Source organism: Electrona antarctica, assembly GCF_951216825.1.
Source record: "Electrona antarctica genome assembly, chromosome: 5".
In the NCBI taxonomy this organism is placed as follows: Eukaryota; Metazoa; Chordata; class Actinopteri; order Myctophiformes; family Myctophidae; genus Electrona; species Electrona antarctica.
This window is the reverse complement of record NC_136810.1, coordinates 29,016,255-29,043,950: the sequence shown is the minus strand read 5'-3', so window position 1 is coordinate 29,043,950 and position 27,696 is coordinate 29,016,255. Positions and strand designations below refer to the sequence as shown.

Genomic DNA, 27,696 nt, shown 5'->3' with positions numbered 1-27,696 from the left:
TTCCTGTGAAACTATGGCCTCTGGTTTTCCAGTTACCTAATTTAAAACTGGAAGTCAAGTTGTAACAACTTGAAGTTGTGCATAGTTGATCCGTGACATGCCAAACTTGAGCATCAATTTATATCGTCATGCATCATAAATGTAACGCAGAGAAGTGACTGACTTTGAACATACTTGAACGTACTTGTGTTGTGACTTGATGCAGTGTACAGAGTCGTGGAGTGAGTGACATGCATAATGGTATACAAATAGATTGCAGTTGCATTACAATAGGTTCACAATCACTTATACAACACAATGGCTCAAAGTGCAAAGTGTCTGTACTGTCTCTCCTCATGGCCTGATGGTGCTGCCTAGTAGCTCTTAATCTTACTCTTAAGTGCACTTGTCTGGGGATAGTGAATCAGAATAACTTCAAACCACTGGTCAGCACTTTTGTATCAACCTGTGGAGGAACACGTTCATATTTAAGATGTTATCAATGTCGTTTTCAGTCGCATTTTATTTGTTTCTCTATAACTGTTGGGTTTCAGCTGCCATACTTTCCTTTCCACCCCATGATTAAGCCCTCTATACTGTTTGAATGATTTGCCTTTGAAAAGTTGTGCTTTGTAACATTCTTAATGCCATAGGCCTGGTTTAGCAGGAAACCTATGTTTTACCTATTGAACTGCTTACATCTGACTTCAGGGAGCTTTGCAGCTTAAGCAATCTTTCTCAGTAATAAAAAACAAAAAGGAAACATTTCTGTATTTGTATATTCCTAAATGAACAGCGCACGTGTGTATGCCCAGCCCACTTCTGTCACATGGAAGCATTTCAAGCATACCAACATGGTATGGTATTGGTTGTGACCGAAGGTCGCAGTTAACCTTGGAATTGTGCATTTCCCGTCAGTGTATCACTCAAAATCCCCATACATGGGGCATCCATATATGGTGCCCAGGTCTCGTGACATCATCAGGAATGGAGATCCCTGATGTCATAGTAAATGTGACCTGCTGTCGCAATTAAGCCCATATATGGAGATCCCTGATGTCATCAATATTAGTATATGGATATATGTCAGAACCTGTTCTGAGATTCCATTTGTTGATCCTTCCGCTTTGATGTCTCCCTTTTGATTGATACCTGTCCATTTAAACTCTAGACGGCCTGCCCGAAGTTATTTGTGTAGCCGTGCCCGGCAGCTAGAGAAAACTAGAGTTCTCAACAGGCCCGAAAATTAAGGCCCGGCCCTACCTGGGCCCTCATCAAACCCTGTACACTCAAGACACTGCCCCCGCTGCCACCCTTAGATCATGGAGCTAACCTGTTCTGACATTCCATATGTTGATATGACCTCATCAAACCCTGTACACTCAAGACATTCTCCATATACAGTACTGTATGGCCAGTGCACACATGCTTCTCGCCCTCTGGCGTCTTACTGGTATTGGTATGGTATGGTGATCACATAGTCACCGAGTTTAGTAACCAACCTGCTACTAGTCAGTTTTGATTTGAGACAAACATGAAGTCCCTTTTCAGATACGGTACCTGCTCCATAAAGTGGTTGTAATCTCATCTATCTTTTTCCTAATAAAGAAACTTGAATCATCATCTATACTGTAGACAAAAAAAGGTTAATAGTTTTAATATAGAAACTGGTAGTCGATTAGCCTGGTTAACCACACCCCTTGAAATTGCATTAATTTCTGCGAGAAATGCATTGTGATTTCAAGGGGGATTAACCAGGAGTTTGAGATCAGAGAATGAAATGTAGAAGAGGATTTAGCTGTGCCTGTCTATTTTACATTTTCATGTTCAAAAATAGGAGATACAAGCTCAGAATGTGTCACATCACGACGTGAGCTTCAGCTATTTTCACCACATGACAGTATAGGACTCAACAAAACCTTTTCTGATTAGAAATGGGAAAAATACAATTGTGAGCAACAGGTTTCTATTGATTGATACAATTTGCCAGCTATTGCCATTTGAAATTGTCCCACGTCCAAACATGGCATCCAATGCTAAATTTTGAACATACAAAACTGCAACAATGTCTGCGCAAATCAACATATTAGTTAGTCATACCATGGCAACTCCACTCCATCACAAAGTTTTGTGTGTGATGTCAGATCACAGCTCTGACCAGTTATATAGAACCTCGTAGAGCGAGAAAAACAGCTGTTTGTGGTTGAATCGAAGGCTGCGTTTGTTGGTAGATAGAGATAATATAACAGAGAAGAGAAGCGAGATTTGACAACAATACGATGGCATCATACAAACTCAGCTGCTCTATCCCAGGACACGGGATGGATGTTAGGGGGCTTACAGCAGCCATCCTTCCAGACGGAGCCTTTCTGTCCGTCTCCAGAGATAAGACTGGAAAGGTCTGGGTACCCAAAGCAAGCCCGGAAATAGGTTACACGGAGGCGCACTGCATGACCGGCCATTCACATTACATCGGCTGTGTATGTGTCATCGCACCTAGCGAGACATATCCCAGAGGGCTCATTGCCACAGGTGGAAATGACCACAATATTTGTGTTTTCACACTGGACAGCCCACAGCCCCTGTTCACCCTCAAGGGACACACAAACACAGTTTCCACTCTGACATCTGGGAAGTCTGGCACTTTACTGAGTGGCTCTTGGGACACGACTGCGAAGGTCTGGCTCGATCAGGAGTGCGTGATGACTTTGCAGGGTCATTCTGCAGCATTGTGGGTGGTGAGAATTCTACCTGATTCACAAGAGCTCATGCTGTCTGGATCTGCAGACAGAACAATCAAGCTTTGGAAAGATGGCCGCTGTGAGAGGACATTTACAGGCCACGAAGACTGTGTACGGGGACTAGAACTGATCAGCGATGTTCAGTTCTTCTCCTGTGGCAATGATGGTACTGTAAGGAGGTGGCTCATAACTGGAGAATGCATGCAGGTCTATCAAGGCCATACCAACTACATCTACAGCATGGCTGTCTTCCCCAACAGCGAAGACTTTGTGATCGGAGGAGAGGATGGAACAGTGAAGATATGGAGGAATGGGGAATGCTCCCAGGTCATTCCCCTGCCTGCTCAGTCAGTATGGTGTTGCTGTATCCTGCCCAACGGTGACATATCTGTTGGTGCCAATGACGGCGTCATTCGTGTGTTTACGGAGGTTGAGGATCGCATGGCCAGCCCACAAGACCTGCAGGCCTTCGATGACGAGGTTTCTGCATGCTCCGCAGCCTCTGTCGACCCGGGAGACATAAAAATGGAAGACCTGCCTGGCAGGGAACACCTTAACGAGCCTGGAAATCGCGACGGTCAGACACGTCTGATTAAAGACCTATCTGGAAATGTGGAGGTGTACCAGTGGAGCATTGTTGAGAATCGGTGGATGAAGATCGGAGACATGGTCGGACAAGCAAACGAGCAAACCTCCGGGAGGGTGATGTACGAGGGGAAGGAGTACGACTTCATCTTCAACATTGAAGTGAATGGTCGAACTGTGAAGCTCCCTTATAATTTGGCGGAAGACCCCTGGCTGACAGCACATAACTTTCTGCAGAAGAATAACCTTGATGCTGGGTTATTGGACGAAGTTGCCAAATTCATCATAGACAACACCAAAGGACATGTGCTAGAAACGGCCCAGCCTGCCAACGCTGACCCACTCACCGGGTCCGGTGCCTATATCCCCGCCTCGTCGCAGCCTCCTTCCGCAGGCTCTGGTCCGGACCAGGCTCTGACATCAACAAACATCTACTTCCCTAAGACGGATGAAGTGACCTTTGCACAAGCCAACATCACACAGATCGTCGCCAAGCTCAAGGAGCTGAACAGCAGAGCCCCACAGGAGCACAAGCTGACTGAAGAGGTGCTGGGTTGCTTGGAGAGGCTGCTTGTGTGTGTAGGGGTGCCAAGCTCGGAGCAGCCCCCTACACCCCAGCAGATAAATCTGCTGTGGAAAGCCTCTCACTGGCCTGAGGACATTGTGTTCCCAGTCCTGGATATTCTGAGGCTGGCAGTGTGCCACCCACAGATCAACGAGAACCTGTGTGGTGAGGCGCAGGGGGTGCAACTTTGCAACCTCTTGCTGAGCTTGATGAGACGCCAGGGCCAGCCCACCAACCAGGTGCTAGCGCTGAGGACTCTGTGTAACTGCTTCAGTGGCAGGCATGGCAGAGAGCTTCTCATTTCGCAGCGCGAGACTGTGCTGACATGTGCCGCTGAGCTGGCCTCCGTGTGCCACAAGAACATCCACATCGCCTTGGCCACTCTGCTGCTCAACTACGCAGGCTGTCTGCACGGCCAGTCTGACCTGGATGCTAAGGTCCAGTGCCTAACCGTAGCCAGCACTACCCTGGAGTCAGTGCAGGACAAGGAGGCTGTGTTCAGACTGCTGGTGGCCCTGGGAACAACTTTAGCCTCGGACCAGACGGTCAAGGACCTCGCCCGCAGCCTGGACGTGAAATCTCAGATTTCTAAGTACTCAGCAATCTCAGAACCCCCCAAGCTGGGACAGTGCTGCCAGCTTGTGTTAAAAGAACTTCAGTGACTGAGACGTGCTGATCTCGGTACATCAGTTCAGATTCCTTTAATCCAAAATGATTGTTTCTAGTTTTACAGTTTTGCTCCGCAACTATGGCAGTGTCTGTCTCATGCCACACGTCATAGATGACTGACGTCTTAGACTTAGATGGCCGTGTCACAGCCTTCGCATGTGAAGTCCTAATATCCACATTATACTGCAGTCATGCATGCCGTTTCTGTGGGACCCGAGATCCACATAAATTCTTAGTTTATTTTCACCTATCTTTACTTATCTGTAGGCCTATATAGGTCTATAGTATTTTTTTAATCTGCAAAAAAAATCTGTTTGTGTCTTTTAAGGACAGGGATAAGGCTAAGGGGATGTGTTAGGGAGGGGAGAGACAGGCTGCATGGACCTAATTCAAAATCAAGGATAATGCATAGCACGCTTCACAGGGCAGAGGCTATGGCCTGCCTTGGTACAAGGTCCTCATATTTTACCTGGGATCTGTAGGATGGAGTTTTCTAGAGTTGACCTTTGAAAGACGATCAGCAGCAGAGATTTACATGGTAGTACGTATTATTGCTGTGAATATGTAGCCTGGCTTGGCCAGCCTCATAGCGGGGATTCACTGAAGATTGCGGGGAGGAAACATCAGTGAACCCTCGCTACTGAGTCTGGCCGCGCCAGGCTAGTGAATATGATCAGACTAGGTGGACTAGTCAGGGCACTTCCCAAACAATGTAACGTCGACGTCAACTTGAGACTGGAGGGGTTAGTTCACCGTGTCAACATTTCCAAAGCCAGGGTGTTTTCATCAGATTGCTGAGGAGGTCCATGCGGGAGACCATTCAGATGCTCTGCTCTGGGCCCTGGGTTTTGGAATCATAGTGTCGAGCACTTTGGATGCCCTTTTTTATTTGATCCTATGAACAGCTTTGTGTGTCTGTGTTTGTACCCCGGAAATGATTTGATTGGCTGAGCACGGAATGTGATGTATGATGATAGGAGTGCCCCTCACTTCGAGTGTGATTTTTTTTATTTAGTTGACTGCTGAGAATCAGGTTCAAAGAGCTTTGCGAATTGAGAATGGCAGCAGTAGGTAACAGCTGTAACAGCTGCTGCCAACAGGTGCTGTCAAGGTGCAAAAAAAGATCAGATATCAGACTACAATTTTCAACACTAGTAGATTAAAATTTGAATACAATCTCTACGAACAAGCAAGCAACACTCTTAGGGCAGAAACGAAATACACAAGGGGATTAAAGGCTAAAAATAAAAATAATAACATGCAGTGAACGACTATAAATAGGGAACACTTTATAGGCTAGGCATACTAATACTTTGTGTTAAAGCACTTTGAATTGTCTTGTTGAAATGTGCTGTACAAATAAACTTGCCTTGTCGCCATGCCTTGTTCTTCTATTCAAATTATATTTTGTAAATTTTGGTCTTGTTTTAGATCAGTGAATGTGGATAAATATGTCCTTTAAAAAAATAACATTACTTCATTATGAATTCACACATTGTATTTTTAAATGATCGGGTGATATTTTCCAGACTATAGTACAGGAAATAAATATCCATTATCTAAAATCAAAATCTGCACCACACGTTTGTCTGGAAATAAATCATTCAATTTTCAATTTGTCCTGAAGAGGGCGACATTTAACCATGAAAGAAAATGAAATCCAAAGCCATGCATCTTCTTCTAATATATATATATATCTATATAATATTATATCTATATTATACACAACACAATAACGTTGTGGTCAATATTGATATGTAATATCTGGAGGTTGTATTTATTGCTGTGTGTGTGCGTGTGTGTGTGTGTGTGTGTGTGTGTGTGTGTGTGTGTGTGTGTGTGTGTGTGTGTGTGTGTGTGTGTGTGTGTGTGTGTGTGTGTGTGTGTGTGTGTGTGTGTGTGTGTGTGTGTGTGCGCGCGCGTGCGTGCGTGCGTGTCAGCGGTGGACGAACGGTTTGCGGAGCGGCCTTGATACCGGAAGGTCGCCAGTTCGAATCCCCGGACCGGCAGGTTAAAATTACCACCGCTGAAGTGCCCTTGAGCAAGGCATTGAACCCCAACCATGAAATGTTCTATGAGCAGGGCGTGGCTGTAAACAAGCATATCGAGCTTAGTCCACTTACCCTGGGCAAACAAAGAACTTTGCTTTGCTTTGTGTGTGTGTTTGGGGTTGAGATGTTTGTTTTGTTGTAGTTCTCTTTTTTTCTCCCGGAACAACAAGCGGCTGATTCGTGTCGTGTCACCGGATGCAGACAGTTGAGACTAGAAGAGGACGTATAGCGGAAGTGTGTGTGTTGTTGACGCTCACGTCGCAGCAGCAGCTTATTTATTCGGTGTTGTATCATGGTGTCTGTCGGTGTTTAGACGCAGTTTTAACAAGCCTGTCATAATAACACGTAACGTCTGTAACGTCTCGTGTTTTAACCGAGGCGTTCGTCATTAGGACCCTGTCATAACTAACGTGTAGCTGCGCCCTGGACTGGGCTGAGCTAGCGTTAGCTTAGCATTAAACTGAGTGCTAGCTGGCTAGCTAGCGCTGTCCGAACAGTGAAAAGTGTCGTTTAATCTGTTAATATAGATTTATAACCGTCTGTCGTCAACCATGGCTGTTGTCAACGAAGGTGCCCTGAAGAAGATGCTGAAGGTAACAACGGTCAACTAGCTGATGCTACAATTTATTGAATTGAACAAGGTGGACCCTCTTGTAAACAAGTGTAATGCTTAATTGGGTCGTCCACTCACAGTTAACAGTCTTTGTATTGAGTTTGTGCTTGAAATGTACTGTAATTCTGCAAACTGTTAATACATATTTCAATCAATCAATCAATACCTGGCTACCAGTGAGCTCACATGATGCTAACTAACATTACGGTTTAATTAGGACTTTCAACACATAACTTTTCAATATCTAAGAAGCAAAGTTAACACGTAACCCTTTCCTCCGCGGTGTAAAGCCTGGTGACGCGAGGTCAGGTTACATGAACTCTTAGCATCCATATTCTGGGAAGTCCACAGCGTTTAGTAGTTCAATTGCCCCTTTTTAAGTCTGTGAGAAAAAAAATCTAAACATAATACTTATTTTTACATTAGATAAGTTAGGATATCATTGTACACACTTATTTGCTTTTTCTAATCAACTGGCCCTGGCTAGTTTAACAAAAGGTTATAACTGCATTTCCTCTTTTGATAGCAATATAAATACAGAGATCTGACTGTTCGTGAGATCACCAACGTCATCACCAATTACAAGGACCTGAAGCCTGTTATGGATGCATATGGTAAACCAATATTATATTTACTCCACAAGCATGATTACGTTCTTTTGTTTTTTATTAATTCTCCCTCGGGTTGTAATGTGATATCTACTGTATGTTTTGTTCTGCTTGTGACGGGACATGTGTGTCTTTCAGTGTTCAATGATGGTTCCACAAGAGACCTGATGAGTCTGACAGGAACAGTCCCAGTCAGCTACAGAGGTATGATACAAAATATTAGTTATTCAGTCTAGAACTTTATGTACAGTATATCAGTTATAATAATTAGACCCGTTTGATCCTGTGGTTCAGCTTCACCTAGCTGATTGATGCCCACGTGGTCAGATTTGTGGGTACAGTAGGAGGGGGATCAGTTAGCCTGAGAGAGGGTTAAGTGTCTTGTTCAGGGACACATTGCTGGGGCCGGGAATCAAACCTGGCACCTTTTGCTTCACAGGCGGCCACTCTACTTATTAAAGCCAGTGTTAATTTTGTTGACTAAGACTAATACTAAAAGACTACGTTTTAGAAGACTAAATATGACTAAAACTAAATGGTGTTATTCAGACTACGACTAAATAATAATATTCTGAAAAAAAGTACACTGATTAAAGCCAATATGCAGATACTTTATCATGCACGTCCTCAAATGGGCAGGGAGGTCAATCTCTGTCGCTGCATTAGCGACATACACATGTACAGTGCATGCAGGGTTAGCACCTGTGGCAGGTGTTGTTGAATGGCAGTGGCAACTGGCCAGTTGGAGAAATGTGTGGGGAGGATTAATTGGCAGAATGACTAAAGGATGGAAGGACAAAGGTGTAAAAATTGATGGCTACTCTAAATTCAATGAAGGAAATAAAACGTATACTTCTCCCATAGGTAATGTGTACAACATCCCGGTTTGTCTGTGGCTGCTGGACACATACCCCTACAACCCTCCGATCTGTTTTGTGAAGCCTACAAGTGCCATGATGATCAAAACTGGCAAGCACATTGATGCCAACGGGAAGATCTACCTGCCTTATTTACACGAGTGGAAACACGTAAGTCTGCTGACTATGCTGCTCATAGTCATCATTAGTGTCCAAAGTTTGTTTATATTCTCCAACTCCAGAGTGCAACGGTTTCCCTGGCACAGGTTTTTCCTAACTGAACTACAAGCTAACAATGCGTCTTGTCTGTGTTGTTGTTAGTTTGTAGATCAGTTCCTTTTGGCAAGTGGCACTGTTGTGCAATGGATAGAGTAGTTTTGTAGACTGTATATATGTTGACCGTATTCTTACCCTGAATGAAGGGGATAAATGCTTTAGACTGAGAATGTGACAGCATTCTCATGGCCCTCAATATAATATACGGTAATATAATAATCTGTCAGACTAAAATGCTTATATACAATATTTTAACTTGGTAGTGGTCCTAGTGGAGGAATGTTATTGTTTTATAATCATTTTTTGAGTGGTGCAAACCACTCCAACAACTGGCTTTGTACCTGTATACCCGTGTTCGTACCAAAAAAACGAGCATGGTTGCTATGGTTAGTGTGTGACGTCACTGACATAGCTGATCAGACTATATAAGACCTTGCACCACTCAGTTCACACGGGTGGGATTTTTTATCAAGCATGTGATTGTTTTGTGTGTGTGTTCACACGCAGCCAGTGTCAGATCTGTATGGTCTGATCCAAGTGATGATCGTGGTGTTTGGTGAGGAGCCCCCTGTCTTCTCTCGGCCCACAACTCAAGCCCCATACCAAGCCTTCCAGGCAGCAGGACCCCCTACACGTGAGTGATGGCTTTCTGTTTAAAAACACTATTGTAATTGAACTTGCACAAAGAGCATTTTCTAAGTGTCATAACCACATAGTCGATTCAGATTCTACCCACCCTCTTCGCTCTGAATTTGACTTGTTACCATCAGGCAGGAGGCTTAGAGCGAAATTAACTGTAACTGCTGTGGACATTTTAAATAAGAAAATGTTTAAATAGTCTAATCCCCACAGCCCATGATCACTGTTGCTGTGTTATGTGAATGCATTTTATATAGTATTTAATGCATTTGTTTATCCAATGTAATGTTTTTATTGTTGTAAACTGACTGCCGGTGTGCCAAAGAACATTTTATGTAAATGTTGGACAAAGTTTTCTTATCTTATGCATGTTTTCTGGGACATGAAAATGTCTCGGAGGGTGGGGGCATGACTGTGTACCGAACAGATTCAGTAGAAAGATGAATCAGGCTGCTCGTGGAAACCATCGCACAAGCATTGTTCAGGAATATAAGGCCCTGTAAGGTAACTGTATTTGTGGTGTAAGATTGGTTGAGTAGGGGATATATTTAGCTGAATATTTGGATTGCAGCTTGTGTAATTTGTACTGACATGATGCAGAAATAATCACTTTTTGGTTTGTTTGAATCACGCCTTTGTCTAGCCGTGAGCTTTTATCAATTCCACATTATGTAACGGTTAAAACAAGTGCTGTAATGGTTTTCAGTGGTCTGTGTAAAAAACAGTTTGGATCAAACATACCCTAGAACGCCCTATATTTGAAAAGAGATCTACCAAGTTGTACAGTTTTACTGTACATATCCCAAGAAATAGAGTGCCTTTAGGCCTATGATAGTCTTGGTATTACATCATTTGTCTGTTTTAATAATTAACTTACACTGTTGGAAATGAATGTAATCATTTCCTGAATCTATGACATTGTTCAGTTGCAGACTTCAGTTTTAGTTCAAGTAGGATTAAGTCACACATGAATATGAATGGATTGTGTACGGTGCGATTGATGTGCGGGCAAATGTGCAGAAACGTGCATATTTATGTGCATAAAATTAACATCCGCGGTTAGGTTGGGGACGCGGGTCAATGGCAGCATTATTTTGGGGTCATGGGCTGAAAAGTTTGGGAACTCGTGCCCTATAGTAAGTAACACTTTAAATTCAAAGTAAAGAAAAAGGTTCACACTCGTACTATCAGAAATGTCATTTATTTATCTTGGTGGTGCAATGCAGTCTTGAGCAAAATTAAGACCAATTCTTATAGGAAACATGGAAGAAAACAAGCACGTAATTCATGATAAGCTGAGACCAGCTGTAGGATTGAAAAGAGGTTGCAGTAACACCTTTCAATGTTATTTTTCACACAGAGTGCATTTTTGAGTGGTATCACCATGACCCCAGGGGCTTAGGGTATCCACTGATAAAACCTAATCGATCAAGTCTTTGACTATAAGGGTTCAGCTCAGTCTTTTCTTCATGATGCATTTACATCTCTCAACCCCAGATGGCGCTCACACGCCATTTTACAGCCCAAAACAGGAATTTGAAATAAAAAGCATATGTATGTATGTATGCAGTATAATCTGTGTGACATAATGAGTGATTGTATTTAACTCTCCTCCCTCAGCCTCATACATGCCTGGGATACCTGCAGTCTCGCCCTATGGACCAAATCCAAGCCCTGGGTAAGACGCTCTCCAGGTTGAAGAGATCATGTCATCAGCCTTCTCTGCAAACTATATGCTTCCACCAACCCTATTCTCGGATGTCTTTAGAATGGGTGTAGGATTGCAGCCATATGTGGATTGTGTAAAATAGTTACAATACCTAGTTGTAATGCTTATGTAATAAGATCATATATCATTGCAGTGGTTACCCCGGATACCAGTACCCTGGGGGCAACTCCTATCCAGCCAACGCGGGCCATGCACAGTACCCCACTCAGACTCCCGTCCTCACTGTGGGTATGTAACACAACTCAAAGCATTCTGGATATTGTAGTTGTCCACCTCTAGGAAGACTATGCTCAATCATACCCTAAAAAAGTGTAACAACAACATATTAATCCCATCAACTGATTTAAAAAAAGAGAGAAAAGGACATCTGTGCACTCTACAATAACTTGAACCTCACCTGATGCATCACATATGACTGCAAGTATCCAGGTGCAGGACCAACAAGATGGGCCATTCAAAAAAAACAATGTCTGCACACTGGCTTGATGCTTCACTTGTTATTGGATTCAGCATTTTGGTCTAATCGTTATTCAGGTTTGGAATACAGGATGTTGAAAACATTGATTTGACCGAAACGTTGAATACATTAATCAAGTGGAACATTTCTAACCAGTGTGTAAACACATGAATTGCAGTTGCATTAAGTGAGGGGCGCTCTTATCATCATTACACGATCATACATCATCTCATTCCGGTCCAATCACAATTTGTGTCCTCACTTCAATGTGCCATTTTCAATGGCATTTAATGTTTGTGTTGGGACAAACAATGGCATTCAATGTGTTAGGACAATGTTTACGTTTACAATAGACACACCCTCAAAGCTGGACATAGGAGGGGCTTTAGTAGCGCCCCAAACATCCCCCAAATATATATATATATATATGGTGTACACAAAATGCTAAAGACACAGTACCTCATTTCCTTGTGCAAATGAAAGACGCTACATGGCACATATATTCTGTACATGACATGTGTGTGAATGGAGTGTATTCAGTGATATATACACCATGTCACGCTGCCAGTGTCATTGTCTCCACCAGGCCGAAGGCATGGGGAGAGAGTATGTTTTGCACTCCGTCCGTCCGTCCGTGTGTCCGTCCGTCCGTGTGTCCGTCCGTCTGTGAACAGCTAATCTCCGGCACCGTTAACCCGGTCGATGCCACATTTTGCACACACACTCCCTGGATGCCAACGATGAACCTCTGCCCCAGAATTTCCAGAACGGCCTGTTATAGCGCCACCAGGAGGCCGCTTTGTGCAAAACAAGTTTTTGGACAGTACACCTACAGATTTTGTCCAAACATCACGCAAATTGGTACACAGTCTCTCTAGAGCCATTCAAAGAAACCGGTCTTTCAGATTTCTCAGACTCCATCTTGATTGGCTAAGATTGGCTTCCAAAGTTCGCAGGAGTGCTCAGTTTAAAACAAAATGCTGCAAATCATGAACACATTGTGTGATTTCCGTGAAATTGCGCAAGCACATTCCCACTAGGCCGAGGAAGAAATGCCACGTGAACATTTTCAACTCAGCCTCATGGTGGCGCTATAACTGGCCGAAAAGTGTTTTTACCTCCAACTGCACAGATTTTTGGATAACGTTGTATGCCAACTCCCTAGAGGCAAAGGAAAAACCTTTGCCTGGAATTTTTCACATCTGCTCTTTATAGCGCCACCAGGAGGCCGACATATGTAAAACACATTTTCTAATATTACTCCTTCAGATGTTATCCAAATTTCACGCAAATCGGTACACATGCTCTCCATAGTCATGTGATCAAGACAGGTTTGTTTGATTTCTCATAATCCACCTTCATTGCCTATGATTGGCTTCTAAACTTTTCAGGAGTAGCCTGCTTTGTACCCCTTTTGTACAAATCGCCACAACTATACTCCACGCAGCGTCCGATTGTGGTGAACTGTGCATGCATATTTCCACTAGGCTGAGGAAGAAATGCCACTTGACAGTTTTCAAATCAGCCTCATGGTGGCGCTACAACAGGCCAAGCTGTGTCTCACACACACACACACACACACACACACACACACACACACGATTATATTACTCCTAAACATTTTGCAAAACATCACACACACGCCTATCCTCCTGGTGGAGACCTGTGCCCAGAAGGGCACTTTTTCTAGTTTCAGCATGTAACACTGACAGGGCTCAGAGTCTGTTGTTTGAGCTCTCTAATCTATTTTTTATACATGGTGGTCATATTTTGCTTACTGTGGTAAACATTGTTACGTTTACATTAGAATATACTTTAGTAGGCCTTTTCCACCTTCCTGTGGCATTCAGTTAACCGCCCTGACTTTGACTTCTGACCTTTGACCTTCTAGCTGGGTCTCTTGCCACTCTGTGGCTTCAATGGAGCGCTGGCCTGGCTTTAAAAGGTCACCAGTGTAACCAGAGTGGGGAGCATTAAAGGCCAAAGGGGGTGATGGACCTAAAGTGCCTGTCCCCACACACACACACACACACACACACACACAGTACTATATTTAGGAAGGGAACAAACAGTAAACTCCCACCAGAAAAGATTTTTGATCAGGAGTGAGGAGTCCGCCTGAGTGAATCTGAAGCTGGTCAAGGATCAGTGTGTTTAAACCCTCCTTACTTGTTAAAACGGAACTGGGTTGGCTCTGTACTAGGTGTGCTCGTTTTTTCCCCAAAAAAATCTCTTCACCGAAAATAGCCTATATCTACTCGCAGCTTGTGAGCTTGTAGATAGGCTGTTTCTGGCCAGTTAAGGCTCAAGTGGTAAAGGGATGGTGGATGCTTACCACAGAGTGGTAATGACTGACATTCACACTGCTGACTCCAGACTGTACAGAGGTTAGCCTTGACTGTCCCTCCCATCCCCCACCACTCACTGTACCTGTATGTATCTGATGTAGTCTCTCAAGGCAGACTGTCTCTTCCACAGTCTTTGAATATAACAGTAGTGCTGCACAATTAATCCGTTCAGGGAAAAAAACACATTTTTAATGTAGTAATGTTCAGCAACTACAGACTAAAGTGATCATTTGAACAAGAATTGTGCTGCACTACAACAGAGGGTCTGTTACTAACTAAATGCTGAGAACCGGATGTTTTCCCTTTCTGTTCAGCGACTTGCTAGGCTTTCACAAAGTGTTTCCAGTAGAAGTTATTTACACGACTACGTACACAGGCAAAAAGGAAGTGGAGAAATTACTTGTCTTCTCTTTTTATTTTCTGCTCATTTTCAGAGCTTCTGAAGTACAGACTTTTAGGCATAAGCCTTTGAAAACAGCCAACACACAAGAGACTACATCGATCGTAGTCAATAAACAATTAGATTAGATAAATTAGCCTAATGACAGGCACGCAGCTAAACAACATATATCATTCCTGTCTTGGGTGTAATATCTATATTCATGACCTAAAGACATTTTCCTAGATCAAATTTCTAAATATCACTCTGCATAACCAGCATTAGATTGGATGATGACCTAAGACAGGATTCCCACAGCCTCGTGCTGGAGCCGCTGGACCATTCGCTGGGAGTCTGTGGCGCCATGCCTCACAACAATTAAGCAAATTGTATATTATCACCACAATATGTTGTTGTTATTAGCGTATTGGAATTTGGCCAACAATATGATATTTTGTCCAAATTTCCCAGCCCCTACTCATGTCCTCTCCTTCCTTTTCCCTTTGACTACTCCCGCCAGGCCAAAGCAGAGACGGCACAATTGGCGAGGACACCATCCGCGCGTCTCTGATCTCGGCCGTGAGTGACAAGCTCCGCTGGAGGATGAAGGAGGAGATGGACAGAGCTCAGGCTGAGCTGGACGCCCTGAAGAGGACAGAGGAGGACCTGAAGAAAGGACACCAGAAACTAGAGGACATGATCTCACGGCTGGACCAGGAAGTGGTGAGATAGACATCTTATAGTGGTTCCCAAACACTGGGTCGGGACCCATTTGTGGGTCGCAGACACATTGTTATGGTCCCCTTATTTTTTGTTTCTTCGATTTAGCTTTTCATTATTATTTCAAAACATTAAAAATTAGAAGTGTGAAAATAGCTGATCTACAAGCTCACAGATCTGCTATTTCCACTAGCTCAGGTCCCGGGCAAACGTCTAATTTCTCTTTTGAGTCACAGGGCTAAAATGTTTGGGAACCATTGTTATAGACGCTAGACTCCTGCAGAAGCGTGCCGGCAACAAATGCCATTAATACAGGACTATATATTTTAAAGGGATAGTTCACCATTTTTTAACTTAAGTTGTATGAAATACTTGCCATTTATATAGTGGTTGCAACTATATTAATTGATTGCCCAAGTCCCGTGGTGGGAGCTCTGCTCTAGTTTTGGTGAAATATTTAGTAGTTGCGGTCATTTTGTGGGGAGCACTGGGGCCACGCATTAAAAGTAAATTAATCCACAAAACTAGCGTCATTTGTGTTGTTGACCTATTTCTAAAATATTAGCGCAACTTTCGTTCAGCTTTGACCAACATGGAACCTTTTTTGGGCGTAGTGATATGGACACAAAAAACTGGTTCCTTGTTCCGTGTGATAGATTTCTTTCAGACAACATATTTTCAGATGGGGGTCGGCGGCCAATTACATATATTTTTGGGGGTCCTTGACATGAAAATGTTTGAGAACGACTAGTCTCGCGTTACCAGACTGTTGCCTCCGCGATTTCCAAACGCTTCATCGTACAGTCTGGACCAACGGAAGAGCTGTCATGAGTAACTATAAAGCGGTAGTGGAGCCTCCTCCCCACTTCCGTTTCGTCTTTACAGTCGCGCACATTTATCCTAATATAAATAGAAAACATCTAAGCATATATAGCTTGTTGCTTAGCAGAAAAGGAAATAAAAAAATAAGCTCTAAAGATATTTTAAAATATATTTTCGTGAACGGAAATGGCAGCTTCCGTTACTCAGCCCATGGGGGCTATAGGTCCAGACTCTATATAGCATTCGGAGATTGTGGAATAGTAGACTGGAGAACGACTGACAGAAACATAGGGTTTTTCAGAAAACTGTCATGATTTAGAAGGCATTTGTAGAATCGTCCTCGGGTCGAAACGGGTTAAATAAAATAATTATGTTCTTTGAAAGAAATAACACTTTGTGTGCTTTCTTGCACACAGACGGACGTGGACAGGAACATTGAGCTGCTGAAGAGGAAGGACGAGGAGCTGAGTGAGGCGCTGGAGAAGATGGAGAACCAATCGGAGAACAACGACATCGATGACGTCATCGTGCCCACGGCGCCGCTTTACAAGCAGATCCTGAATCTGTACGCGGAGGAGAACGCCATCGAGGACACCATTTTCTACCTGGGAGAGGCACTCCGCAGGGGAGTCATCGACCTGGAGGTTTTCCTCAAGGTAAACACAGCCAGAGCCATCTAATAGAAGAGTTGCGTTATTGAGGGGGCAGAAAACAGCCCGGTCACGTGATTCATGTACTCTCACGAGCCCATAGACTCCAATGCATTCCGTAAACTTCCGGTCCCCATTTGAAGCCTTCAAATGGGGACAAACCAATAGAAGTCTATGTAGAAGAGCCGCCATTGGACTGGACCCATGAAGTGAACGGAGTTTGCGTAACTCTGTCTTACTCTATGGCTCTGAACATAGCCACACGTAAGCTGTGCCAATTACTGTAACGGTAATTATTGCTTTTAACACGTGCCGCCATTGATGTAGGTCTACGCCAATTGAATTAATCTGAGCACCCGCCATTGGCGTAGATCAACAACGCCAATTGGTCTTTTATAGTGGTTATAATGGATCGAGTAGTAATGCTACTTACATAAGCACTGGGTTGCTAGGTGATGATGTAAAGTAAACGGAAGAAAAAAATCATACCGGTCTGAACTAAGTGGTGGTGTACTGTACTGTATCGTTCCCTGGGTTGTGTGTGTGTGTGTGTGTGTGTGTGTGTGTGTGTTGCAGTGACACTTGGTGGTCAACAAACATGATTTCCGTGCTTGGACATGTACACATAATGACATAGGGACACACATTGCTGTCTAAAGGAGTGGTTAACACCACTCAAAAATCGTCCATCTATGTGTTGGGTGAGGATATGGGCTAAGATTAGTGCTTTTGTAACACTACTAATAATTACTCAACATGACACAATCCAGTGCACTTCCCCCTCTTGAGATTCTAATTTCTAACTCACTTTTTCTGTCAGTAAAATGACTACATGGACGGTCATCATAGGTCACCAGGTCATTCAGTTCAGTGGAAAGAAAATGTTAAAAACCTGTTAAACTTCCGAATTAATTAATGCTGGCAGGAAAAGTTAAGTGTTAATGAAGTGTTTGGGCTTGTCATTACAGGGGAAAACATTTATAAAGGTTAAAATAAAATGGCTAGAATAGCAGATCTGCAAGCTCACAAGTGGTGTGTTGTTTATGGCAAGTGGTTAAATTGTTCCTGAGTCGACACCCGTTTGCACAGTAGACTAGGGGAAAAAGTATGAAAATTGTTTGTTTTCGAGCTTATGGCTTGTTTAAGCGTGTCGTGAAATGTCAAAAGTTGTTGTGCACATGCCTACTGTAAACCCATCCTCGTAGTCTGGCGACTGTGGCTCAGGAGGTAGAGCAGGTCGTCCAATGATCCATGGGTCGGCGGTTCGAATCCCGGCTCCTCCTGTCTACATGTCGAAGTGTCCTTGGGCAAGACACTGAACCCCAAATTGCTCCCGATGTGCTTGTTGGTACCTTGCATGGCTTCTGCCGCAATCGGTGTATGAATGTGTGTGTGAATGGATAAAGGCGCTATATAAATGCACCATTTACCACGAGGCCCTAAACAAACCAGACAAGTCCATAGACTTGGCTGCCATATGATGTCATTTCAAAAGCCAGACGTTGGAGGAGCTAGCGCCCCTCATAAATGTCCCTCTGGCATATTTGCGTGATGTCCAGGAGGTGTACTTGAACTCACACAACAGAAACAGGAGATAGGCTCCTGACCTATGTGGCACATAGCTTGGGAACATTTGGTTTCCAAGGCTACTTATACCCACAAACTACAGTTACAAAATAAATTAAAAGAAAAAAAATATTTACTAAGTCAAAGTCGTGAAATTTGTTATCCGCATTTCACCCATGTCTTGGAGCAGTAAGCTGCAGCTGTGCCGCGCTCGGGAATCATTTGATTAGTTGATTTGATTCCCCCAATCCAACCCATTGATGCTGAGTGCCGAGGCATTTGGTCCCATTTTTATAGTCTTTGGTATGACCCGGCCGGGGATCGAACCCCGACCTCCCAGTTTTAGGGCGGACACTCGAACCACAAGGCCACTGTCTCTTGTGCAAGTAAAAGACATCACGTAGCAGCAGATATCAAATCTGGAGAATAAAAGCAGATTGCCTCAGTCTATTCTGGAAATAGAAGACCTCACGTAGCAGCAGATATCACATGTATGAATGGAGTGTATTCACAGTCATAGTTACAGTACGTACATAAAGTTATGGTGATGGTGTGTTCACTGTTCACATGGGCAGATGCAAAGATACAGTACCATTCATTGGAAGCGGCTGCAAAAGCTACACATTGAAGCTGAGCTGGGTTCAACTTCCAGATGCAAAGCTACAACTGTAGCTGAATTCTTTTTTTATTCCCCCTCCCCAGTCCCCAGTCAGTCCCCAGACAAAAACTTTCAGCGTCTATGTACGCAGTCTACGCACGCCTGATGAGTTCAACGTCCGCGAGCAACAGATAAACAGTAGATAGAAAGCGACAAATAATGTCTTTGTATCTTTGCATATGCCTCTTGTGAACGCAACAATAGTGTTAGTGTGATGGGAGCATGCAAGACTAACATGGCAACAGGCCCAGTGCCTGTTCAACAGCCCGACTGCCTGGCTGTACCTTTCTGACATGCATATCTATGATGAAGAAGACGACGACGTAGTAGGAGACAGTGCTCGTCTTCCCAGCGCCACTCCTTGCGTTTCAGTGCTCTTGGCGGCTTTTGTTTGTTTTGGCGCAGCATCCAGGCATAGTCGCCTCAAGTAGAAACTTGCTCAACTTTTGGAGGAGGGTGCAGTGTTGGAATTACTGAACATTCGTATTTTTAAATCTTTTTTTTGAGTGGTGCAAACCACTCCAACAACCAGCTTTGTCTGTATCTATGTGTCTATGTATGTGTGTACCTGTACGTGGCCCCACGTACAGGTGAGCATGGTTGCTATGGTTAGTGTGTGACGTCAGACCACAGCTGATCAGGCTATATAAGACCTTGCACCACTCTTTTTTTAATATATATATAATCCTCCCTACTATAGTGTGCTGACCATATAAGGAGTTCCTCCCTGTCCCCAGTTAACCCCTGTGGTCAAAAGACTAGGTTTTGTTTTTGGCTAGAGGGGCCTTTCTCCAATCATGGTCGACTGAGGGCGGGCCTTGGTAAGGCTGAACGATTAATCGTTTTCAAACCGAAATTGCGATTTGAAACCACGCGATTAGCAAATCGCAAAGGCTGCGATTTTTTTTAATCATAATTTTCAACCCGGAGCGAATCTGATCCAGTATTTACAACAAGGCTGGACTGTGCTCTCTATTCTAACCAATCAGAAGTGTCCCTGCAGTGCATGTGACTGCAGTGCATGTGTACACGCTCGCCCAGTGCCCAAAACAAAGTCATCATTTACGTCTACTCTGCTCTGCGTTCAGTGCGTTGATGCTAATGCTATCATGCTAGAAGTCAGCAGCAGCTGAGGAGCAGATGCATGCATAGCGTCTGCAGAGCCCGAATAAACTTTCTGTCTGGTTTTGACGTTTTTGTGCAAGACCTGTCATGGTACAGCGACAGTCAAAACATCCCGCGGCAACACCACAAACCTTCGCATGGCACGGGCGCTGTCCTGCTGTCCTGTCCCCTGTTTATTTTAATGCTACATTGTCGTCGTCGTCCCCGATTCTGGTGAACAGGTCCCCATTGTGGTGTGGTGCATGTACATTTGCAATGATTTGTCTGAGCGAGGTCCGTGAAATTGATCCGAGTAGAGCCGTCATTAAAAAAGAGCTTACACCAGGACCCGTGGTGGGGAAATAGCCGGCCAACAAGCTCATAAACATTAAAGTTAAAGTTATGAGCTTGTCTTAAACCTCAGACAAAATTATCTCTAACTAGAAAAAGTGCCCTTCTGGGCACAGGTCTCCACCAGGAGGATAGGAGTGTGTGTGTGTGATGTTTGGCAAAATGTTTAGGAGCAATATAATGTGTGTTGTGTGTGTGTGTGTGTGTGTGTGTGTGTGTGTGTGTGTGTGTGTGTGTGTGTGTGTGTGTGTGTCGCGGCTTGGCCTGTTGTAGCGCCACCATGAGGCTGATTTGAAAACGGTCAAGTGGCATTTCTTCCAAAGCCTAGTGGGAATATGCATGCACAGTTTCACCACAATCGGACGCTGCGTTGAGTAGTTGTGGCGATTTGTACAAAACGGGTACAAAGCGGGCTACTCCTGAAAAGTTTAGGAGCCAATCGTAGCCAATGAGGGTGGATTATGAGAAATCAAACAAACCCGTCTTGATCACATGACTATGGAGAGCATGTGTACCGATTTGCGTGAAATTTGGATACAATCTGAAGGAGTAATATTAGAAAATGTGTTTTACATATGTCGGCCTCCTGGTGGCGCTATAAAGAGCGAATGTGAAACATTCCAGGCAAAGGTTTTTCCTTGGCCTCTAGGGAGTTGGCATACAAAGTTATTCACAGATCCGTGCAGTTAGAGGTAAAAACACTTTTCGGCCAGTTATAGCGCCACCATGAGTTGAAAATGTTCATGGGGCATTTCTTCCTCTGCCTAGTGGGAATGTGCGTGCACAATTTCACGGAAATCACATGATGTGTTCATGATTTGCAGCATTTTGTTTGAAACTGAGCACTCCTGCAAACTTTGGAAGCCAATCTTAGCCAATCAGGATGGAGTCTGAGAAATCTGAAAGACCCGTTTCGTTGAATGGCTCTAGAGAGACTGTGTACCAATTTGCGTGATGTTTGGACAAAATATGTAGGTGTACTGTCCAAAAACTTGTTTTGCACAAAGCGGCCTCCTGGTGGCGCTATAACAGGCCATTCTGGAAATTTTGGGGCAGAGGTTCATCGTTGGCATCCAGGGAGTGTGTGTGCAAAATTTGGCATCGACCGGGTTAACGGTGCCGGAGATTAGCTGTTCACAGACGGACGGACACACGGACGGACGGACACACGGACACACGGACGGACGGACGGAGTGCAAAACATACTCTCTCGCCATGCCTTCGGCCTGGTGGAGACAATAATTGATAGCCTAATTATGTCATCACATCTGTCAAAATTTAGCCTACACTTATGCAATGCATATGCTTTTATTTGGTTAAAAAAATCCCACCCGTGTGAAGTGAGGGGCGCTTTTATCATCGTACATCATCATGACGTAAAATAGACACTAGGCCTATTTCTTTGCTCAGACACTGACATAAAATTGTCAATGGGAATTTAATGTTTGTGTAGGAAGTTTGTGAACATACGTGCACTGGATTTAGGAGGGCCTAGTGCCCCTCAAAAACAAATAAATCAATTTAACATAATATCTAAATGTGAATATTAAATGAGAATCACAATATTGTGCTCTGATGATTAGATAACTGTAGCCTAATAGCAATTGCACTTAAATAGAAAGTCTGGAAATTACATTGCATTTATGGTCTGTATCCAGAGAGCTATTTACAACATTACAATTTTAACACACATTCTTATTGTAGTTAATTAAACACAGGTCAATTTGGTTAGTTAGCCATTATAGACATTAGACATTATAGACGTTAGACATTATTTTGAGCTGTCTCACATCATGTGAATCCTGACATCACTGCCTGGTAATAGTACAGGAACTCTATAGAAAATACAGGATCAACCTCAAACTAATTGCAAAAAAACCAAACTCAGCTGATTTTGTATCTTCAATATATCCTGAATAACAGAAAAAAAGTTGCCTGAAATTGTCTGAGAGGCATTAGTTTAGCATAAAAACACTCCTTGGGCTAATAACGGCCATAGCCAAGGAGTGTTTTTATGCAAAACTAATGCTTGGAATGGATTCAACATCATGAAAACACCCTAGTTTGACATGTCACATGCTACTTAAAGCAAAAGGAAATTTAGAAGATATTTGCCTTATATTGGATGTCTATGGTGGCCATACTGTACAGGCCATTTTCAACACTTCCCCTCAGACAATTCCAGGCAACTTTGTTTCTGTTATTCATGATATATTGAAGATACAAAATCAGCTGAGTTTGTTTTTTTTGCAATTAGTTTGAGGTCAAATTACATAATTACTGGACTATAAAGTAAATTAATGGTATGCCATTTGGTAATGTTTCATTACTTTTTAAATGGACACAGTGAATACTAAATTGAAGCTTTACCTTTTAAGTGGTGCAACCACTTCATTACGGAGCTTTGTGTGTCTGTGGGGATGGGTGGCTGGCTGGTTGGCTGGCTCGCTGGCTGGGTCTGTACGAGCACGGAAATAGCATTTGGTTGGTTTTCACAACCAAGTGTCACTGTTGCACAGCCTAACACACACACATACTAACTGTATAGGCCCTATATGATTTCGGGTGTGACATTTAGGGTTGGGATTCGTTAGGATTTTAACGGTTCCGGATCCTTCCCGGATCCCTCTTAACGGTTCCGGTTCCTAACGGTTCCCTTAACGGATCCTAATATTATTTTTCCCCTTTTTTTCTGACATAGATTATGCTGATATTATAACTAACCTAACCAAGTACATAATAAACACACATTCATTAATTCAATTATTGAAAATACACTTTACAATTATGAGGTGGCAGTGTGGCACTATTATTTAAACTTCACCACCACCACCACCAGCTAGACACCACAACAATATCATTGTTGCAATTTGTACTGTATATTGCAATTTGTACTGTATATTAAATATAGCCTACAGTACACATTGCAATAATGATATTGTTGTGGTGACAAATGTTGTCTTTAATGTTCAGATTAATTTAATATGAAGGACCCCTTACCCTAATGGAAACAAGCCATAGTGCTTTCTTGGATTATAAAATCGTTTTAGCAGACCTTGTATTGAACTGTAGGCTACGTTCCTGTGCTTTTTTCTGCAAACTGTTCATAAAGTAATCAATCTTTGGAGGTATGCACCTAAACGCTGGGCTCTCAACAGCCACGCGATTAATTTAGAACCAAATCAAAAGCAGTTGAGTTGCTTATAAGTGCAGACAAATTGATTTGGCTCTATACTATAGTTAACGTGATTCATAAAATATCAGACAGAAAGACGTCGAGTCATTGGCGTTCTAAATTAACACCATTAACAACAGTTGTACAATACGCCGCGGCCTAATGAAAAGCTCTGTAGACGACAGTAGTTTTTATTTTCTATTACGTTACTAGCCTGGGGAAAGTGAACGAGCCTTGCATCATCCTCGTCCCCCGCCGGCTAGCTGTGGTGGAGTTGCGGGGAGAGCGGGCACGGCTTTCCGCATGGCTCACACACGCGATGTGCCTAGATTATTCTCGTGAGTTGTGGACTCGTGTAGGCATATTGATTTTGAGATGTTTCCTCAATGTGGACGTGGTGCAAAACTGCAACTGGTACAAGTTGCAACAATCTTTGCAGCCAGGGAACTATAGCATCGCATTTATTGCACTTGCGTGCTCAGCCTCAGAGTCATTTCCCTCTCTGTTAACCACACTTTGGAGATCTCTTCGACATACTGTCCCAGTCGCTCCGCGGCGGTCGCTGAATGCACAGAATAGTGGGCGTATCCTCCCCGACCCCACTAACTCACTCATGTAGGTTGGGTGACGTCACCCCAGTAACTTGGCTCTGCTTGCATGCATGCACAGACACAGCGGAGCTAAATGACGACTGATGAGATCCGTTTGGGGAACCGTTAATAAAAAAACGATGGAACCGGCTCCGGATCCGCAATGTCGGAACCGGGTCTGAAATGGACCCGGTTCCGAATCCCAACCCTAGTGACATTACAGTACAGTGACTGTACAGTAGAGTATAGGGACCCCACGGTAACTCTGTCATTTCTCGACCGTTTCGGACGCGGGGCGGCTCGCCTGAACCGGGCCGGCACCCTGGGCGCGTTCCTGTGGGTCTAGAAGTTTCGGGGACCCCCCCGGGGACGCCCACACGGAGTTGCACCACTTACTTCACACAGGTGTGATTTTTTTTTTTAAATATCGCGAGTCAAATCACAAAGGCTGCGATTTTCTTTTAATCGCAGTATAGGGACCCCATGGTTACCACACGGTAACTGTCATTTCTCGACCGTTTCGGACGCGGGGCGGCTCGCCTGAACCGGGCCGGCACCCTGGGCGCGTTCCTGTGGGTCTGGAAGTTTCGGGGACCCCCCCGGGGACGCCCACACGGAGTTGCACCACTTACTTCACACAGGTGTGATTTTAAAAAAATAATATCGCGACTCAAATCGCAATCGCAATATTGGTCAGAAAAATCGCAATTAGATTTTTTTTCTCAAAATCGTTCAGCCTTAGGCCTTGGTGCACGTGCTGTTGGCCTGTCCCCCCACTTTAGAGCATGTGCATGTGCACATCTTGTTACCGGGGCGGACCGGGGGGTTTTCCAAATCACCCAAATCACTGAATGCTCCTTTAATATCCAAAGTGCTCGAATTAGCTACAGTTATGAACAATAGAAATGAATGCAATACTGTATTATCGGTCTATTAGCTTACTCATCATCACACATAATCACTCATGTTATGTATGCAGTGTGTAAACCATGGGGCCTGTACCATTGAGCTAGTCAACATCCCTTCCCACAAAGTTACTGCCTTGTGGCAGTAACATCTTCTGCGGCAGGGTGACTGGTATAACCTCTGCTGCTGTCAAGTGTAAACACCACTTGTGAGCTGGTGATAACTAATGATGAGAAGAACAGTAATATTAATAGTAGTAACTTCTGAATTTCATCCCACAAATATTGCAAAGAGCATTATCTGCAAGTTTGGAAAAGTGTAACCACACGTGACCGTTGTTGGGTCAAAAAAGAGATACTCTGTAGTACCAACTTAATTGTCTCCACCAGGCCAAAGGTATGGGGAGAGTGTATTTTTCACTCCGTCCGTCCATGTGTCCATCCGTACGTCTGTGGACAGCGAATCTCTGGCACCGTTGGCTTGATCATTGACTTGATGTGATAAACTCTGCGCGCACACACACTCCCTGAATGCCAGAGCTGAACCTCTGCCCAACCTTTTCACATGGGCCTGTTATAGTGCCACCAGGAGGCTTTTTTTGCAAAATATTGTTTTTGACTACACCTACAGATTTTGTCCAACCATCGTGCAGATTGGTACACAGTCTCTATAGCCATTAAACAACATGAAATGCCACTTGACATTTTTTCTAATCAGCCTCATGTAAAACTTTGCATGCACATCCCTAGAGGCCAAGGAAAAACGCCTGGCCTGCATTTTTCAATTCTGCCTTTGAGAGCGACACCAGGAGGCTGACTTATGTGCAACTTATGTATGTATGTATGTATGTATGTATGTACGTACGTATGTACACACGTACACACGTACACACACACACTGACTCAATCTTCCATTCCAGTTGTGCTCGAGTGTTTTCACCATGACAGACTCTTGTCTTCTCTTCTCGCCACAGCATGTGCGTCTCCTGTCACGGAAGCAGTTCCAGCTTCGTGCTCTGATGCAGAAAGCCCGCAAGACGGCCGGCCTCAGCGACCTCTACTGACACACACCAACTCCCTGGAAATGCACACGTCTGTCTCTGTCGTGCACATCCTGATCCTCCCCCCGTTTATTAATCCCTTCCCTGTTCCTGCTTCACTCCTACCATCCACCCTCCCCCCTGAACTCTTGACACTTGGCCAAAGCTTGACCCAAAAACCACCACTCTTTGAAAAAAATAAAAAACATAATGTACAAAAACCCCACCTGAAAACGCCTATGAATGGGACACAAGAGCCTCAAAGTTTACCCTGCAGCTGTACTGTAGTTTTGTCATATCGTCATATCATAACGTATTTGGTTTGATGTTAGGCAGTAACGGTCATGAACCAAATTTGGGACATTGTACCATTGCCTTTTTGTCAAGTAAGAGAACAAAACATGAATTTAATTGCCCTAAGTTTGTGTCGGCACTCTAAATGACAGATGTTTTTGTTGGTAACTCATTACCATATTGGTAGTAGGTGTGTGTGTGTCTATGCCTTGTCTTACGTTCATTCACTCTGCGGGGCGCTCTTGCAACTGGTTTACCCACAGAAGGCTTTGACAGGCAGGGGGTGTCTGTCTAGTAAGCACAAACGGAGATAAAGTAAGGTGAAGCACTCCTTGCGCCCTATCTTGCACCACCCCTTATCCCTACGTATTTGCCTTTTAACTATTTTGAAAAACATTGTAAAATGGTTCAACTAGCCGATCTACATCGACATTTTGTGAGCTTGTAGATCGGCTATTTGTACTTCAAAATGGTAAAAAAAAAAAGGCAAATAAGCCCCTTATGTCCGAGTCCCTCTCATAAAGAAATGTTTGGCCTCTGATATAAATGCACCAGGACCCTTTGAGCAGGGAGAGGAGTTCAACCATAGGATTGAATGCCATATTTAAGTTAATGAGTTAACCACCCTGATTTCAAAAAATAGCCACAATGTTTCCATTGTGGGCAAAGCTCACGAGTCACATCACAACACACAAGCTGGAAGATCAGCTATTTTGACTGTTCGTTCCGTGTATATAGGGTTGCTTTAAGTGGTTTAAGTAGCCATAGCACCCTGGATCAGATTTCAAGCAGATGTACACAACCGTGGCTCCCATCATTTCTTGTCGTTACTCATACCTCTGTTAGTGTCTCTGTACTTGACACTTGATTCAAGGTTATTGCAAAGGAAATCCCCATGTTAAAATTCTTTCTGATTATTTTATTTCTGTATTGTTACTACTACCAACTCTGGGATTGGGAGTTCTTCAGCAAATATAACCGTTGTGAATAAGGTTCAGAGGGTACAACAGATAAATGACTTGTACTAATCATAATAAGTTAACTTATGTCAACTTTCCTTTAAATTAGCTTTTTACTAAATGCACTTTGAATTGTATGATAGTACATCTACTGTTTTTGTTAGTTTCCAGTTCAATAGACCCCCTTGTTCTTTTATATCTGTAGATTTATGTAAATCAATACAATTAAAAGTTATTTGATTTGATGTTACGGTTTGTTATTTTATTCTACAGCGTCAACACTACAAATACTTAGGGTGTATTTGGACCATGTTATTTTATTCGACAGCGTCAACACTACAAATACTTAGGGTGTATTTGGACCAT

At 43.5% G+C, this 27,696-nt stretch overlaps 2 protein-coding genes across 2 annotated transcripts; both read left to right on the top strand.

Annotated features, from left to right (window-relative positions):
* Positions 1–2,258: 2,258 nt before the first annotated feature.
* Positions 2,259–4,532, top strand: LOC306923593 (phospholipase A-2-activating protein-like; the record flags this gene model as incomplete). Its single annotated transcript, XM_079501778.1, has 1 exon — positions 2,259–4,532. The coding sequence occupies one exon, from the start codon at positions 2,259–2,261 to the stop codon at positions 4,530–4,532; it is 2,274 nt and encodes a 757-aa protein (XP_079357904.1).
* A 2,232-nt stretch (positions 4,533–6,764) lies between these two features.
* Positions 6,765–27,573, top strand: tsg101a (tumor susceptibility 101a). The gene is made up of 10 exons (XM_079500556.1): positions 6,765–7,183; positions 7,730–7,817; positions 7,950–8,015; positions 8,676–8,839; positions 9,452–9,578; positions 11,204–11,261; positions 11,446–11,540; positions 15,017–15,219; positions 16,455–16,694; positions 26,012–27,573. The coding sequence occupies exons 1-10, from the start codon at positions 7,142–7,144 to the stop codon at positions 26,099–26,101; spliced, it is 1,173 nt and encodes a 390-aa protein (XP_079356682.1). The 5' UTR covers positions 6,765–7,141; the 3' UTR covers positions 26,102–27,573.
* The last annotated feature ends 123 nt before the right edge of the window (positions 27,574–27,696 follow it).